At 35.2% G+C, this 18,450-nt stretch overlaps 2 protein-coding genes across 5 annotated transcripts; both read right to left on the bottom strand.

The window, feature by feature from the left end:
* Positions 1-4: 4 nt before the first annotated feature.
* LOC105207685 (uncharacterized protein DDB_G0283697) lies at positions 5-10,336 on the bottom strand. 4 transcript variants are annotated; one of them, XM_011177260.3, is made up of 12 exons: positions 10,052-10,336; positions 9,075-9,172; positions 8,568-8,767; positions 7,077-7,141; positions 6,912-6,989; positions 4,467-4,933; positions 3,606-3,765; positions 3,046-3,207; positions 2,448-2,948; positions 2,113-2,251; positions 1,751-1,985; positions 5-1,671 (listed from the first exon to the last, which is right to left on the bottom strand). In XM_011177260.3, the coding sequence occupies exons 2-12, from the start codon at positions 9,098-9,100 to the stop codon at positions 1,128-1,130; spliced, it is 2,577 nt and encodes an 858-aa protein (XP_011175562.1). In that variant the 5' UTR covers positions 9,101-9,172; positions 10,052-10,336; the 3' UTR covers positions 5-1,127. The 4 variants fall into 4 exon arrangements, with proteins under 4 accessions (XP_011175562.1, XP_025989863.1, XP_011175564.1 ...); XM_026134078.2 differs by having other exon boundaries at positions 3,606-3,762; XM_011177261.3 differs by having other exon boundaries at positions 1,128-1,671; positions 1,751-1,973; positions 10,052-10,334.
* A 521-nt stretch (positions 10,337-10,857) lies between these two features.
* Positions 10,858-18,439, bottom strand: LOC105207683 (protein zer-1 homolog). The gene is made up of 9 exons (XM_011177259.3): positions 17,278-18,439; positions 15,828-16,110; positions 15,369-15,666; positions 14,807-15,012; positions 14,496-14,667; positions 13,812-14,135; positions 13,571-13,720; positions 13,215-13,467; positions 10,858-13,112 (listed from the first exon to the last, which is right to left on the bottom strand). The coding sequence occupies exons 1-9, from the start codon at positions 17,738-17,740 to the stop codon at positions 12,913-12,915; spliced, it is 2,349 nt and encodes a 782-aa protein (XP_011175561.1). The 5' UTR covers positions 17,741-18,439; the 3' UTR covers positions 10,858-12,912.
* Positions 18,440-18,450: the final 11 nt, after the last annotated feature.

The raw sequence follows: 18,450 nt of genomic DNA, 5'->3' as shown, positions 1-18,450 counted from the left end.
TATATAATTGATCCTAGAGAGTGCAGAATTTATTACGATCAGTAACGTATAGTTAAATTGTGCTTACATAAGATGCACACATTAATCAGACGCACACGTTTTCCTTCTTGCTAATAACTGAAAATAGTATATTTAATTCATGTATTGCATATATGTATAACTAGATTTGGACAATGTTACTGATAGCCCCTCGACATATGATCATATCAATGATAAAGTATCAATGGTAAAGTAAAAATAGTTAAAATATAATTACACAAATTGAAAATTGTAAAACTCGAGATACATTTGAGAAGCACATTATGAACGATATTGCATCATTTTATCCTTGTTTAATGGCTGATGTTAAGAAAGCAACACGTGACTTCATACGCTACATGATCCAAGTGTGTAGAGTTCGATCTCGCGTTTCGATGCCAGTTTTTCCATAGTTAAAGGGATGCTGAAGTGACAGAATTACCGACGCCACAGATTCGAATTTTCATTAAATTAGATTTATAGAATTGAAAACTCTTTTACATGTTTAAATCTCAAAATACTCAAGCTTAAGAAAAAAAATTTTTTTTAAATTACGTTAGTAATTTTTTTTAAGTATTTTGAATTTTATTCTTGTGTAAAGGTTTTCAATTCTGTAAAGCTAAATTGAAGAAAATTATATCCAATAGTTATATTTGGCATAAATTACGAAAAGAAAAAAAACTGAAGTTCTTTCAAATCATTTTGTATCCAGATTGAAGAATGGTACGATCGTAGCATGTTAAAAAACTAAATGGAAACTAATAACTAAGAATGAATGATACAGATAAAATGACACAATACCAGTAACGTATTCTCCGAATGCAATCTCAGATACATTATAATTGACACATTTTCACCAGAGAACACAAGATGAACAATGAAATATGTAATAAATATTTCGCACGTATCGTACGCACAAAAATTATTTTTGTTTACAATTGAACAAAAAATATTTCGAGACAATATATATTTGCAAGATCCTATAAAGTTGATAGAACGGGATGTATTTAGAAGAAAATAAAACAGAAAAAATACGAAATAAATCAAATAAATTGAATTATACAATAAAAGATGAATCTTGATAATACAAGATATTCATCTTTTTAAAATTAATTTTTTACATCTTTAATTTTGTTATTACCGCTCTTATCTTCAAGAATTTCGTTCTTCTCGTTTTCTTTTTCTTTTCCAGGTTGTTTTTTGTCTGAATTGCGAAAACGATCGTAACGCGAATCCTCATCGTCACTCGATTTTGATGCTCCCGCCTCGCTTTCTCTTAAAATGTCACCTAAATCTTTGTCGACGTCATCCCAAATTATTTTATCGCTACCGTGCGCACGGTAATCATCATCATCCTCATCCACCTGATTATTCTTACTGTCTTTTGCATTTTTCTCTGATTCTAAGCTATTGGATTTTTCCTCATCGATTTTAATATACTCTGTGCCGCAAACGCCATTGTTATCAGCCGCGGTAGACACTGGTGTAGCAGATACTTGTGGCTCGGAATTGACAGGAGAAGTCTTCGCGTTGTCCGATGTATTGTTAATCGCAGTGGAATTGCTAGAATTCACATTCGTCGAAGATGACGATTGCAGATGTATTCTTTCCGCTTGACGTCTAAGCGCCTTGTCGTCATTGTCTCGCACGTACCTACAACATAAATGTATATGATTGTAAATACCACTAATAATTTACCTATCGACTTGTTTCCTATTGAATATTGATATACCGTTTAAGATGACTGCGAGTAGAACAATGTAAAGAGATCGCCCGCTCTGTATTTTCGCTGCGTGGCAAATATACTTTGCACAACTCGCAGTATTGTACCTCGACACGTTTTATGTATTCCGCACCAACTTTTATCGTTTGTTTGTTTTTCGATTTCTTCTCCGCTTCGCTCGAACTTTCACCCTCAGCCTTGTCTTTCTTCTTGTCATTAGACTCTTCGTCCTCTGTAAACATTGCTAATTTGACATAAAGCAATTATGTCTTAATTAGATATTACCATTTAGAGATGCAAATGATAGATTTGTCTGTGACAAAGATACTTTAATAAATTAATAATATATTCCGTACATATTTGTTACATACCATCTACATCACCTACAGAATCCAAAGTCATAAAATTATCAAGATTAACTTCCTTATCATCTTCCTCCGCTGCGCTCGAATCCGCTTCTGCTTCGCCGCTTCCATTAGCATTCATCCTTTCTCTCAATATACTCTTTCTCTGGAATAAAAGATAATTTACATTAATCATATTAATAAGACTAAATTTGTTTGATGATCACAGCGCTGTAAGCATTATTTCATCTTTGTTTACCAAATGTTAAACAATGACAAATGACGCTTATAAGTCCTGTGAGCGCCAAAGCGAACACAATCATCAAGAAAATTAACGACATTGATTATTAAAGAATAATCACCTTGATATGCTCTAGAGAACACATATGTGTCTCAAAGAACATTGGAGAACGAAATTGGATCCGACAAACACGACAGAATGGTGTGAGGAATCGTTTCATTTGACGATGAGATTCCGACAATTGATGAGCAGCTTTTAAGGAACGATAGTTTAACTTGCAAATGGCACAAAACATGGTGCGTGAGGGTAGCGTGCCGCGTGCTGCGTCACGAGCCTCGATACGTCTCTGCTCTTGTCGTTGAACAACTCGCATACGCGTAAGAGTAACCTTATGTCGAGCCGCGATACGTTTCATCGCTGCACTATGACGACCAGAGAATAGATGAAGCGAATATTCCTTGAACGTAACGCTGTGATGGGCACAATGCGGGCATTTCAATTTTATGAATTTTCTACCGTCTCGTCTACTCGGCAATTCTTCCGCAGAATCTGCGTTTCTATCACGTTCTGCTTTCTCATTGTCGTCATGTTCTTCATCATCATTATCGTCATCTTCATCTTCCTACAAATCCAATAAAATAGATTAGAACAAATAAAAGAAATTTGTAGTAATAACAATAATAGCAGTAGTAAATAGTGAGAGAATTAAAAGAACTTACTTCTCGCTTCTGATTATCATCTTCTTTAATATCATCATCCTTCTCTTCCTCATCTTCGGTATGCTGTCTTTCTCTGTCTTGTTTTTCTTTTTTACGTTTATCTTCTTTTTTCTTTTTCTCCTCTTCCTCTTCCATATCCTCTTCTTCATCGCGCTCGTGCGGCTACATAACGTTGATGGACAATGAGTATCACAAAATTAATCAAATATGTGTGCAAAAGGACATGTTTATTTTAAAAAAATATATGAATTTAAAATATTAAATATGTATATTACATATATAATGTGCTATTAAATATATAAAAAAATTTTCGACAAGTGTATTGTTAACAAAAATATAATGCTAAAAATCCGATTGTGTGGTTTCGACATGTGGCTCCAGCGATTAAAAACAATTTCTGCAGATCAAATTTTAACAATGTATATAAATAAATATGTCTTTGTGATCTTCAATTTTTAGATTGTACATTCAGTTAAAATGGTCGAATTACATAAATATACTTAAATCCACGAACGATATGTGTTTGATAAGCTTGTCTAATTTGCCACTGTTGGAATTACCTTTTCTTCGTCGTCCCAATTACTCTTATTATCATCTTCCTCGTCATCATCATCGGAAAATTCTGCACTAATGGCTTTGGCCATCTCTCTATCCTTGTCCTTCACGTTGGTCCCGGATCCCGAGTCCTTTTTACTTCCGGGTAGCCTAGTAGTACCGCTACTAATGACACAGCAATTTTGTTTTGACTTATATTACTTTCCAGCATTCCATTTTTCGTGCTTCTTTGTCTTTCGTGGTATCATCGAGCAAAACTTGCTTATAGATGATACGTAGAAAATAGTATCGCGACAGTATCGATTTAATATCTCGGCTTTATGTCCCAAAATGTGAAATGCGTTTTGTAGTGTACGCTAAAAGTGTCTATTATTCATTTTTCTTTTTTTTTTCATCGCGTTCTGACCTCTTCGCATATTCTCGGTCATGCCAAAAAATATTATATAAATAGTATAGTCGTACCGCTATGAACTTTAAAGAGAATTACGTCTCGTGACAAGTATAATTATTTTTGCTCTCGTATCGAAAGTTATTACATTGCGTCTATACGTCATCACTGATTTCTTCTTTATTAGAACCCTGCAAAAAGCTCTTTTTTCTCTCTCTCGGCAGTAGGACATTTGTTTCATGATTTTGTTTGCATCTTGACTTTTTATCGATCGATTTATACTTAGGCATATATTCACGCATGTATATTTGTTCCGTTCGTTTTCATTTAAATCATTGTCTTGCGACACTCAGGTCATCGACCGAAAGTCGGTTTACGTGAACCGACTTCAAAGAAGAATATACTCAAGCACAGGCTACGAAGATAGTATTTGCGTACGATTTTTTTTTTTCGGTAAGTGACTGTATTAATAAATTACCTCCTGCGTAGTTTGGTAGTAGTCATGCGCACACGCTGGATGTAGTCGCGCGAGCGTGAGCCTAGCAGCTTTCGACGATAGTCGAGCGAGTGCAGAGTACGCTTGCGAGCCATGAGGATGTCCGATCGAGAGCTCACACGATGAAATGCACCACCTCTACCGCCAGTGCCGCGAGTCGAAATGCGGCCTCGGTAATTCGAGCTCTGATGCGATATTCTTCCGCGACTCGAGGTGTATCTCTGAGTCGGTGGCGGTGCCATTTCGCTAATCCGAGGGGGCGGCGGGGGCGCATAGCTTCGCGAAGCGGAATGACGATCCTCGGAACGGTGGTACGATGACGCGCGCTCGCTCTGTCTCTTGTCCTCGTATACGGCGGATGATGACGATCCCTTATTATCGTCATAGGGCGCCGATGCAGATGAACCGTACGACGAATACCTCTGTGAACCGCTACCGCTACCTCCACCCTGCCAAATCAAATTTAATTGTGCTCCTTCCATGCATTCCTTTCGTTTCGTTTCATTTCCTGTTCTTTTTTTCTCTTATATATTTTATTCTACGCACATATGTATATTTACATACAAGTATTACACGTATGTGTGTTGATGCATACATATCCTTTCTCTCCCCTTTTTATTCCCTTTCCTACCGTTCATCTCTCATATATCTTTCTACACACACACACGCGTATATATCTACGTTTAACTCTTAATTGCTACTGTCCAACTGGGCTAATCGAGTGACTAACCGACTGACATCGATTGATGGATTGACATCGAGTGACTAAATAGCTAACTGACTAACTCAATCGACTGAATAAAAAATTGATTGATCAATTAACAGCATAATTCTCGGCATAGTAATTAACTGATGTTTCTATTTTTTCAGTTTTCAAATCCATTTTTATTTCATCATTCGGTTATCACATGCATGCAGTGCTAATCGTTTATCGTTTAAAGTAGTTCAGCGTCATGTGACCGTCACAGTCATATGGGATTAACAATTGCAATTACTCTATGTTCATTGTATCACCTAGATATGTAATTTGATTTTCCCTAATCAAGAATCCCTAAATGCCTTTTCGTAATCGTGCGAAAAATGTAATCTCGCTAATCTCATTCGTATTCGTAATCTTGGAAGTAGTAGCAGCGCTCGCTTCCCTCGAGCTAATAAATTCTATCTCGCCACTCAACGATGCGTGTATATAATACGTATAATACTCTCGATAGACCTTTCCAACTTATGTCATTAGGTGCGATGCGTCAAATCTTTCATGTACACGAAGATGATAATCAAATGAAAGTAACAAAGACGTCACTATGTAATCATTTTGTAAATACTTGTGCATGATATTGCACAACTGCATATTTGGTTATAAGATAGTTTGGACAATATTATGTATACGTATGTACATCCATATATCCACTTTTCGCTCGTCTCCCCCGCATGCATATCACATGCGTGCCAAGTTTTTTTTCCATCGTTCTGTAGGAATATGCATACATTAGACATTAATTCTTTCCCAATTCCCTTTTTGTCACGCTTAATGTAAGGTCGATAACGGACGCACGTGTCTCAATACGATTGAAAAGGTCTACGAACTTGAATAAATATTTAAAATTTGTGCTCTTGTAATTTAGTACTTTTTGACATAATTTAGATAATTGATTACACGATGTTTATGGATGATATTTCTTATGAAAATCCCATGTCATAAGGCGATACCTGAGGGCGTTGTACATATTATTTCTCTACGATTTCTCTATTTTTCTATTCTCGTTACTGCGTGATAAATCGGTGAATTGCGCTTATCGCTCTCTAACGGGGAATAACGTGATGCGACTCGTACGTACGTCTATCCATTCGCTTTTCCATCAACTTTTCAAATAGCTCTCAAACTTTAATAGAATATATGCGGACAGCGGGCAATATCGTAAATACCATCTAGGTATATTTCATCTTTTAACGATTCATCTTTTAACAATTTGACGTTTTTGTAGCGTTCCACCGCAGTAGCGCCCCAACGCAAAAAGAACGAGTGTTCGAGAAGCCGTTGGTTCGCGTTGCTTGAAAGGAAAGTATGATAACTTATGAATGCTTCATCTAAAGTATACCAATCTTTCTTATATACGAGTGTCCTGAAATCATTTGCTATACTCCTTTGTGTAATTTCTTTGATGTTACACTTTAAATCAATAAGCGACAAACTTTCAGGACCATCGTGTTCTCAGTTACATTACACAAGATAAAAATAATATCTGAATCTTCTATTGAAAAAAATTCTCATTATGAAAAATTCTATTAGGGAAATATCATAATCATATAATTTTAGAGCATTGCATATTGATTACCGTACAATACTTTTCTCTTCAATTATTAATCATCTTACGAAATAGAGAAACGGACGAAGGAGATTGCAAAAAGAGGCAGGGGGAGGACACATACCTGATACGAATCGCTTCTCATTCTTTTACGCGCCGAGTCACTGGACGATCGATGATCATCTCTAGCAGAGTATGAATCCTGTTAAGAAAAAAGAAATAAATTTTAATAAACAATGCCGTCAAAAATATTTCTGAAAAAATTTTCTACAATCTTTCGTATTCTTACACGAGGTCTTTTATAATTGTTAGAGTGTTCTCCACGACCACCTCTGCTCGAATACCTCTCCGACCCTGTAAAGAGAAATCGACAATATTATAATATTGTTTCTTTTATTCCGTTTTGAAGATAAACATCTAACATCTCGTACATGGAAAAAAAAATGTTCTTGTTTTAAGAATATTTTTATTTTCAAAGTGTTAAACATTGAAATAAAATTTTATCATGTTAAACACAATATTAATAATTTTAAAGTTTAAACACATCCAAATCAACATAGAGTTGACTAGCGAGAAATTTGTGACTGACTATGATTATACTATTCTCCATAATAAGAGCGAATGATTACAAAAACACGGGTAACCAGCAAACACACTTATACAGCTAACAGTTTGTGATGATTAATGTATTGAAAAGATTTCGAAAGGTCAAACGTTTGCGTTTTATATGTACATATGCATGGGTTATAATGTTCAGGTAACGTCCTTGTTATTTAAATTCGTGCACTTTGTATACGGAAATCCTGTACTGGGTCTTATTAACATTTATTATCTTCAATCATTGAATTTATTTCGTAGAGACTTTGACCAATTTACTAATTTATGAAATAAAAATATAATAGGTGAAATTTAAGATTTATAAATTTACTACATTCTTTGAAGACCATTCAATTATGTTTAAGCAAGATTATCATTAGATAAAAATGTAATTTCTTCCCTTGTAAAATAGTTAGGTCCGTTATCACGTCGACTTGTAGAGTTTGCATATTATTGTTATATGAAACTTGAATAAATCAACACATAAACATGGGCAAATTATTGGACTGATGCAAGCCTACATCGATAATATGATACCTGCATTATGTCTTTTAATAACTAGACTTAATTCATTCGCGAGCAGGAAACGGTAAATCAATGATTGTTTTTTTTTACACACTAATGACTTATCTTGATTTTACCACTGACATTACTTACAATATGACTTTTATATCTATGCGTCAAAATATTTTTACAACTAAATTATTGAAATTGACATCATTATGTATTTTCTATGATTTTATTGTTAAATCAATTTATATGCATGCTGAAGAAAATTCTGAAGTGAAAACGCCATATACCACTTATTGCTAAGATTAAAGACACATCATTAATTTTATAGTTTTATTTAAAAAATCTTATTCAATAATTTTCATGAATTGAGAGGAAAAAATAGAATAAAAAATAACAATAAAAATTTTCTAAATAAAGTATTAGAAACTTTTAATACTATCATTATCGAAACAATCATACTTATTAATCATATTTTTGAGAAAAATGACTGTTATAATAATTAAAATAAAAATATATTTTACTAAAATTGAAGATTAAATTTTTTAAAGATTAAATTTTATATATAAGATTACCACTAAATAAAAATAATTTCTTGCTTGTACGTGAAATAATGATGAACAGACTATATTAATTTTAATTTGCGAATACTGTTTTTTTTTGCATATATTACCTGAATTATATTTCGACCTGGAATCATAGCTTGTCGTTGAATATTTAAATCTGCCCCCTCTGGAAGATGAATATCCACCTCTGCCGGACATATTCCCTCCTGCCGAACCATTCCATTCGTTTCCTCCGCCACCACCTCGACCCCTATAAGAACCCCCTCCGCGAGAACTAAATCCGCGACCGCGAGAACTCATGGTGGAACTACAAAAGAAACCGAGAAAGATATTTCTTGTTACACTTAGCATTTTCGTTACACTTTTATCCTTTTTCTTCATGTTTTGTATCTCTGCTCACTCTCTCGCCTTAAAAAATCAACACCTCTTTCCAATTACAACTGAATAAAGTTGTACCTTGCAAGTGTATAAAAAAAAATGTAAAAAAAATTGTAAAAATGCAACAGAGGTATTAAAGCTGCCTGAGATACAAGTTGCTAAAAAATTAAAGTATTTATCGATTCTTGCCGGCCAAACGAAAACCCCCGTGGCGTGTTTAAGCGTACATTACCAACCTGTATTTGTTGTAACCATAGCTCATGGTTGCAACTTATCGATGAACGAGACAGAGAGAGAAAGAGAAAGGGGCTGTAGTGGATACAGCGTCGGAGGTCTACGAACAAAATTAATATTTTTGTACAACGCATACGGCATAAATTACGTGCGTGGGGAAAAATATGCCTTTTCGCGATTACCGAGTCGCCCACTCAGGTTAGTAATCGCGATCGCGCTGATGGGGCAACTAGGGCGATCGATGCAAATCCGCGAACGAGATTAACTTTCTACAGGGGAGGAAGAAAAAGGGGGAGATTGCAATCGAAACAAGGGTAACGCGATTACTGTCCATTTCCACCAATGCGGATTAAAGGCACATTTTTTTTAATTCATCAAGATCGATCGATCGCAACTATGCGCGGATGCAACCTAGCTCCGTGCGTGCTACATTTGCGCATAATGCGATTGACTGATCAATGAATTAAAAAAAAACTTGCGTAAATTTGATCTCGATTCAATTTAAGCGCCCCTTCGATGTTATCGCATAATATTTAAATTTTATATCACATTATTTATTGCCTGGAAGCTATGTTGAGTTCGCTTGAAATTGTCCGGAGGAATATTGCGCAATATCATTGTGCAATATTCGATCATCTAGGAGTCGCTCTTTATTCCTTATCTTTTTTCAATTCTCAGACTTTTAAAAAGATAAAGATAGAGAAAATTGAACCGATATCAAAGCTAATCTACGTTGGCAGAGCCGGACGTACGTCGGCGTCGCTCGACCGCGTCGGACGAGAGATGGCCAACGTGACGGCGCGTGAGGGGCGCCAAAGTGACTCTCGCGGTGCGCGATATCCCGGGGAAACGGATTTCCCGGATGAAGCACAGAGTCGATAAAAGGATCGATCAAATCTGACGTTTACTCGCGACCGAGCGATGCCGCAATGGCCGCGCGTTTCGGCATGTCCTAGCTGATCCCGCGCGACAAACTTACCTCCTGACCGAGCCGCCGAAGTCCCAGCCACCGTTTCCTCGTTGCGACGCAAATCGTCAAGCTCTCGGCACGTTCGTACGTACGCGTATCACGTGCTCGGCCCTCGCTCGATCCGCTCGACGGTACACTTCTCTCGGTCGACCTCGATATCACAAACTCTTCTTCGAAAAAAAAGAAACTCGTGCAATGCCGAAGAAAACGAGACGTCCGCCCGCGTTCGCTGAGCAACCACGACGACTCCAAAATGTCGGCATCCGTCGGCACGCGGAACAGTGGCGACGCAGTCGCTAATGCGACGGAAGACCGCGTCGCGCGCCCTCGACAACCAATAGCCGAATGCGTTTCCTAGGGATTTCGGTCAGTAACGTTTTGATCCTGAAAGACGAATTTTTCTATTGAATGTCCGAATAGAGAATATCGAATTCTAATGATTATACGTATATACGGGAGGTATTCCATTCGAACACATCGTCCATTGGCTAGTTTAATATAAAATTTTCTGATTGGTAGTACAATAGGAAATATCTAGGCACCGGCCGATGTGAGTGGCTGTGTCTTATCGCACCGTGTTCGAATGAGATCCTTCTGTTTCATGTAATTTTTCACGTAATTAATTTTATATAATTAATTTCAACATAATTTAGTTAAAAAATATATATTAACTTACCCAATTCTGTTTAAATATCGAATTATATCATGCATCAGAATAATTTGCATCGCTGAGTCTACATGAATGGCTATAAAATTATTCTTTGAAGATAAAGAAAAAAATAAGGACACAAAAAAAGAGAATAAAATACATATTCTTATTAGGATTTTAGATAATATTATATTATACATCGAACAAACCGAGTATGCACTGATGCATTATATGTGATTACATCGTCACATATTACGTTGACACTGGTAACAATCGCTGTAATTATTTCTTCACGCATTCTTGCTGTCGAACAAAAAAATGAAGAGACAAATCTGGAAATTCGTTGATCGCGTAATTGGGACTTCATCGATAAAATTGCTTTTTCTCAGGGAATTTTAATAGTAATTAACGATAACATACAAAACATTTAAATCTAATGTACTGTTCTTCCGTAATCCTATTTACACGCAAAATTCTTCTAAGCCTGTCACGTCCTTGTGTATTGGAAAAATTCTAGTATAATGGAGACGAATTATCTACGCTGCATATTATCTACAAGGAAAAGAGAAGAGAAAAGAAAGACCGAAACAAACAACCATGTATCGTACGAAAGTCAATAGATTAGTTACAGACAAGTATAATAAGTGTACAAGCCTTAGCTGTGATTACTCATTTTCGCTTTTTTATAGTCAAACCTCCTTACTTTTAATCGATTAGAACAAACTTGCTACTCCTCCCTCTTCCCCTTAGTCTTTTTATCGTATCTGTATACGTTCGCAATTTCACTAATTAAAAACATTCTGAATATGAACAGAAGTATTCAGAATACGGAGGTTCAACTATACAGAATGTTTAGCGACCAGTGGAAGAAAATTCAAAGAGTAATTCCAAAATAAAATAAGATGAAAATCAAGAATAATAGAATTGCTTCATTTCTTAATTCTAAATGTTCACGCGAAAATTGAAATATTCACGTAAAAGTGCCTGAAGTATATGAATTTTTAGACATAATTATTTTGTTACAATTTTCGTCTTATTTTATCTCTTAGAATCATTCCTTAAATTTTTCTGCACCTGTTTTCAAACACTCTGCATACTAAAAGCGTATCATGTATGTACACACATACACACAGAGTGACAAATGCATCATTGAAAATTCTATTCAAGTTTAGCATTTGTGTTTTACAAACATGATGAGTAGATACGCAAGATAAAGACTGGTCTCACTATCTCCGATTAGCTAGATCGGCTCAATTTAAAAATAGCCAATTGCAAAGTTTTAAATTTATTGTATTATTTTATTTTACTTATTTTACAATTTCTACAAATTATAATAATAATTATAATTTATGTGAAGTATAAAACTTTAAATTAATTTTTTTAATTACAATAAGCAAAAAATTAGATTAGAGATAAATCAGTTTTAAGTTTTTTAATTGACTATTGTTAAATTTAATCAGCTAATCGAGCTAATAAGAGATGATAAAACTAGCCTTAAAAATAAATAAGCTCATATTCAGTCCGTTTTTAAATCAATAAAAATTTAATTCTTAATTCTTTTTTTAATCAACAATCGACAATCACGATGCACAAATATCTAAACATGAAATGTATCTGTCTGAATATTTTCGAAATGGTATAATTTTATGGCAAGACATTTGTGGCACCGTATGTATTTCGATTGAATGAAAGATTCTCGGTTTAGTCAACCATTAATTATCAGCAATAATGTATAAGATAATATTTGCAGATAATTGAATAGTCACTTCAAAATACTTCGCATTTTCCATACAAATCCATGCACGCACATGAGCACAAACGAATTACACACATACGCACATACGCACACACACGCATGCATACACAACCTTTGTAATTGTAATATTGAGCATCCGTTCTTCTCCACTTTTTTGTTGATAAAAAAAGGTTTGTTCTTTGCAGTTGAACTTTTTGTACTTCTCATCATTTCTCTTTTTTTCTTCATCTAATTATATATTATGCTTCAAGTACAGAAAGTATAACAATATAGTTACAAAGAACAGACCTATTTGTCATCAAGTTAATACGTGTAACACGCTCATGTTTAATCTGGCTCGTCTATGTAATTATTCCTCCGCTATTCATCCAAGTTATGATACTAATCATAATTTGTTTTGTCTAAAGAGACGATATAAGTTATGCAATGTGATGTTTTTAGTCTTAGTTTTAACTAAGATCTTTTTTAGCCATCCAAACTATATTCCGCGTCTAAGGCAGAATGAGAAACATTTACGTCGTCGGAATGGCTCTCATATTGACAACAGTTTTCAATCACCAGGTTTGCGAGTTCTTTTATACGTTCGTATGGTCTAGAATCTGCTATCACTGTATGCAATTTCTCCAGTCCCCCTTCTTTTACTACCAATGCACAGTATTTAAATGCTAAAATATAAGATATCGTAAAATAACGAGTATTAAATGAAGCAAAACAGCCTTATTTAAAAAAATTCAACATAAGTATAAATATTGATATTGCATACATACAGTATACTTTGGTGAGATTGGCGAGAGCCCAAGCAGCCCAATGCTGACACGGAGGCGTATGATACACATCCAGCAGGCGTAATAATGGTCCAAACGAACGATAATTGATATTACGTTCTGCATTTAAATCCCAACTTTCAATCGCTTGCACCATGTATTTAAGAACCTCTTCACGAGTAGGCTTTTCTATTGTCCAAGAGTCAATACCATCAGATGCCATGTGTGCCAGTATACCAGCAGCATTGTATGGAACCTATCGAGAAATATATCTGTGAGCACACTAAAAATTTGTTCTAATAAAACTGAAGTAGATTTACTATAAAACAAAAAAAATGAAGAAAAGCGAAATATAAAACCTCGATTCCATCGCTGTTGGAGCACAAGAGATTGGCAAAGACGGTTACGTATCGTTCCTGCATAAGATGGATTCGAAGATATTCGACTTCTGCCACATTCCCAAGCAAACCCATCATATTCCTCAACAATTCTTCTTTATGTGGATATTGCTAATCGAACAAGAAAATATTAAAATAGAAAATTGTAATTTTTAAGCTAAGTATATCACAACCATGATTAAACATATACTGTAAAACTTACCTGTACACATTTGAGGAAAAGTGCCATACCTTCCTCATCTAAGAATCGTTGGCAATTTATAGACGTTTCGTCGGTCATGTTCCACATAGTTGACCATGCGACTTCTAATACATCGTCGAATATATTTGCCTCTACCCTATATTCCACTAATTCCAACATAGTCTTGACACAACCCAGTTTGCCAAGTAATTTTTTCTCTTTACCTTCCACTTGACAAGCCAAAGAATTTAAAAGATATATACCGATTCTTTGAACAAAACTTTCTGGCTCCGAGTGTTTGGCTGAATGTAAAAGCACCTTTACAAGAGTCTCATAATTTGACATCTATAGAAATAAATATTATTATGAATATTATGAAGTTATATTATTATCAATGGTGGTTAATAATACTTATTTTTTTATTAAATTATATACAAATACGATAAATAAAAATGCAATTTTTCCATTAAAAAATAATCTCATAAGTTGAATATAAAAAATTTGATATGAAAAGTTAATCACGCGGGAGATAAAACACTCTGTGCAAAAGTGATTGAAATCGATGGGTTCGATTCCATCAATTTTATTACAAAAAATTAATTAGAGAGTTTAAAGATATGTACGAAATATTGATATTTCATTTATAATAAAGATAATGTCTTGTCATGCAGCAAAGCAAAATTTTAAAAACTTGAAAATACAAACCACATCATGTGGTATGCGGAATTGACACAATGCCAAACAACCGTTTCGCATCATAGTCTCCTCATCTCTATGCGTACTCATACCAGCAAGGAGAGTACTGATAATTCTTCTCTTCATTCGCGCTACTAATTCACCCTTTTCCTTCATTTTTACTATGTAAAATAACGTGGCGCTGCAATGTGTGAAATAAAATTAAAATTGCAATTATTGGTATAAATGCGTTGACAATGCTTTCTCAAATGTAGCAGCTATTTCTCTTGACAATACGAACAAGTTATAAATTATAGAATGCACGCCAACGATATACATACCTTCCCGATATCTGTATATACTTTTGAGCTGGATGCTTTTCCATTGCTTCCAAGACAGTACATAGTGCTTGATCCATTCTATGACAATTTTCATATCTAAATACATGGTATAAATCGCTCAATACTTTCTGCAGTAATTCTTGCTTATTGTCCATACAAACATGAGCTGCGATCAGTATTTGATCCTCATTTGCATCACCAGCCACCTAAATCAAATCATGAGAAGATAAATAAATGAAAAAAAGACAATATTTATAACACTAATTTCTTGTTGCAACATATCAGATTTAGCAGATCAACGAAGTTTAAGTTTCTACATATAAATATCAGAGAAGTTAAGCATCAGAGAAACAATTCAGAAATAATGGTGGACTTGTTTTTTCATTAATGAGATACGTACACTTAAACAAATCAAAACTAGAATCTAATTTTGCAAATTTTTGTAAAAAATAAAACAGAAAAAAGAGAAATTGTGTTTATTATATTGTGCATATTACATTTTTTTTTCATTTGGCATTTAAATTTTATGAACATAAAATTATGAAACTTTCATATATCTCACCACTTTTGCTGGTATGTCGTGTCTTCTACAAGCAGAGTGCGCAGCTCCATAAAGTCCTAAAAATTGTAACGGCTTATGTATCCTACATGCGAGTCCTGGTATATCGGACAGTTGCGCAAAATTGCTATACTCGATATTTGTATCGATGGGACGTTCGGCTACTCCTCTTCCCGCAAGGTTCGTACCACCGATGTCTAGAGAAACCAACTGAGGTAGACCATTCACCAGGTCAGACAAAATCTTATTGGGATTTTCAAACTGTCCGTATTTATGATTACACTGAGAAATATCCAAGTGCCTGTAAAAATATTCCATGTAAATCCATACTGTCTAATATTGTTTGAAAAGCTTAGCTTTGCAATCACCTCACTACGTATACTTGCATCTTTAAAAAAAATTATAACTAGGTAAATTTTTACAGTTCTATTATTTATACATAATCAAAACTTTATAATATACCTTAAATTTTTCAATTGACAGATGTTCTTAACAAAAGATTTCGGGTCGATATTAAATTTAACATTGTACAAAGTTAAGGATACTAAATTTGGTACTAGATAATAAAATTCAAAAGTGTCAATGTTACAACAGTTAGACAAGTCTAGATGCGTCAAGTTCCTCAATCCCGCTAAAAGCAGTAAATATTCTGACGAAGGTATTCCTACGTATGCCAAAGCCAGACGTTTCAAATTTGGAGTTTTAAAAACATATCCTCGTTCATAGTAATTGATAGACGAGGAGGCTGTAACAAAAATAATTGAATTAATACTCCTACTTGACTTTACCTATTACATACACACAGAAAAATATTAGTTTAGTGTTAAGAAAAATGATTACTCAATTTTAGCTTTTCTTCAACAGTTATCTTACTAAGAATATTTTCTTGATAACAGTCTTAAAATGCACTTATATCATTCGAATAATATTTATTTAAACTTCTGTATATACAGACAAAAACACATACTGTGGATTACTTGAATCAAGTAAATTTTATTTATAAATTTCACAAGTTCATTTACAAGTTCATTTACAAGTCTATTGTTAAGCACATTATAAACATAAAATTTATTCAAAATATATTCAGTCTTAGTAATTTAATACTTCAATCAAGAATATTAAATTAAAACAAAAATTTAATTTGTTTAATAGTCTTTTTAAGATAAACAAAAAATAGATAAAATGACAGAGTTTAGCCAGGAGTGACAAATAAAAATAATATATTATTTTGTAGTTTTTAAGCTGAATCTGATTCTGATTTAAAAAAATTTTTAATTTATCAGAAAAGTATTAAAATCAGCATTCAATAGCTTCACATGCTAATATTAATACTTTCATAACAAATTTTGAAAGGTCAGAATCAGATTTAGCAGATCAAAGACTACAAAAAAATTCTTGCCAAAAGAGTATCAGGGTTGGATTAAGACTCTCATCACCCCTATGCAATTAAATCTTACTCAAGCTTTAAATGTAACTTAATCTAAATCAATTAAATTTTAAAGTAATAGATATTTTATTCTATTGATCACTCTCTTACATGTATATATATTTTCATCAGGATAATTACAAGATTAACTTTTTAGAAATTTTTTTAAAAAATGGCTCTCCTATTTGTCACTTTCATGCTACAGCTAGTGAAGCTTAGATTGGCACAGGCACTAATCTGACCATGAAAAGAATAAATTCTTTTTCTTTTTTTTTTAAGTACATGATATTGAGTTTTTCTAAAACTTGTGACAAGTATATTTTAAGACAATTGTTAAGAAAATATTTTTTGTTAGACATAATCATTATTTACTAGAAGAAAAAGAAAGTAAATTAAGTAATCACTGCTCCTAGCAGTAGAATTGATATTTTTATATGTGTATGATGGAATCGACTATGGAATATGTAAGTAACAGTAATGCCTTACAGGTGGATAAATTGGATGGTATGATCATCGAGGATCCATGACACGCTAAACTATGCAAATTCTCAGAATTGGCATTAATGTGCTCGATACAGAGTTCCGATACATTGCTACAATCGTTGAGCTCGAGATCGTAAAGCTTGTGGTTGACGAGAGTCTGGACCGAGGTGTCAGTCAGGCTGCAATTGGAGATCTTGACGTGTTTGAGCCGGGTCGCCGCTAGATTTTTGAAAATCGAAAAGAAGCAGTCATCGTCCTCGGTCGCCTCGCTGCGCTGTGCGTACTCTATAATCTTGTCGCATATCTCGCTCGGAAAGGTTATCCCCTTCCGGAGTATCCGGTGGCCGCGTTTCCCCTTTACCGAGATAATGTCGAGATTCTCGCAGATGAGCTTGTAGCAGAGATCGGTAAGCCGTTCCGGGCCCACATATTGATCCGTGTGAAATAAGTCATCCAACTCCGCCATTCTCACGCGGCGCAGCACGGATTTGTGTAGCAAAAATCACGACCGAGTCACAGCATGAAGGTAGGAGGACAACGCCGCGCTATATCGTCTCCTCGTAATTACGCAATTTCGGCGAGGTCCCGTCGAAAGGCCCGCGCGAGCTACGTCGTGCGTCGTGTCGGTCGTGTCAAACGTGGGATCAGCTGGGAACGCGCGACATGGCGCGTCGGAGCGTCAGAGGTGTTCGCTCGCGTACGGATTCTCCGCGGACCGCATTTAGCGTATCCTCCGCACTCTGCGCTTTTAATGCGCCGCAATCGCCGCGTCTCGCGACATTCGCGGACTCTCGCGCCGCGACACTCCGCAACGTCGCGGGCCACGATGACGATGACAATGACGACGACGATTTACGGCAGCCACGGCCTGTGCGTGGCGAAGAAAAAAAATACACACCAGCGCGACTTCGCTCGCGATCGGGAAATACTCCGAAAAAGCTTGGAGCTACAGCTGTTACCACATCACTGTCGCCCCCACCTCGGCTGTTGTCACCGTCGCCTCCACCACTACCATCGTGCTTTCCGCGACGTGTTCTTTTTCCCTGTTTTTCCCTTCCTTCGCTCTCGCATCGCCTACCTACGCGCGAGAAGCGTAGATCCTACGATATTTCGCATTTCTCGATGCCCTCGGCATCTCATCTTTGCGATCGCAATTCTGTCTCATATAAATTTTAT

The sequence above is a fragment of the Solenopsis invicta genome, chromosome 14 (assembly GCF_016802725.1).
Source record: "Solenopsis invicta isolate M01_SB chromosome 14, UNIL_Sinv_3.0, whole genome shotgun sequence".
NCBI classification, from domain to species: Eukaryota; Metazoa; Arthropoda; class Insecta; order Hymenoptera; family Formicidae; genus Solenopsis; species Solenopsis invicta.
This window is presented reverse-complemented; position numbering and strand designations above follow the sequence as displayed.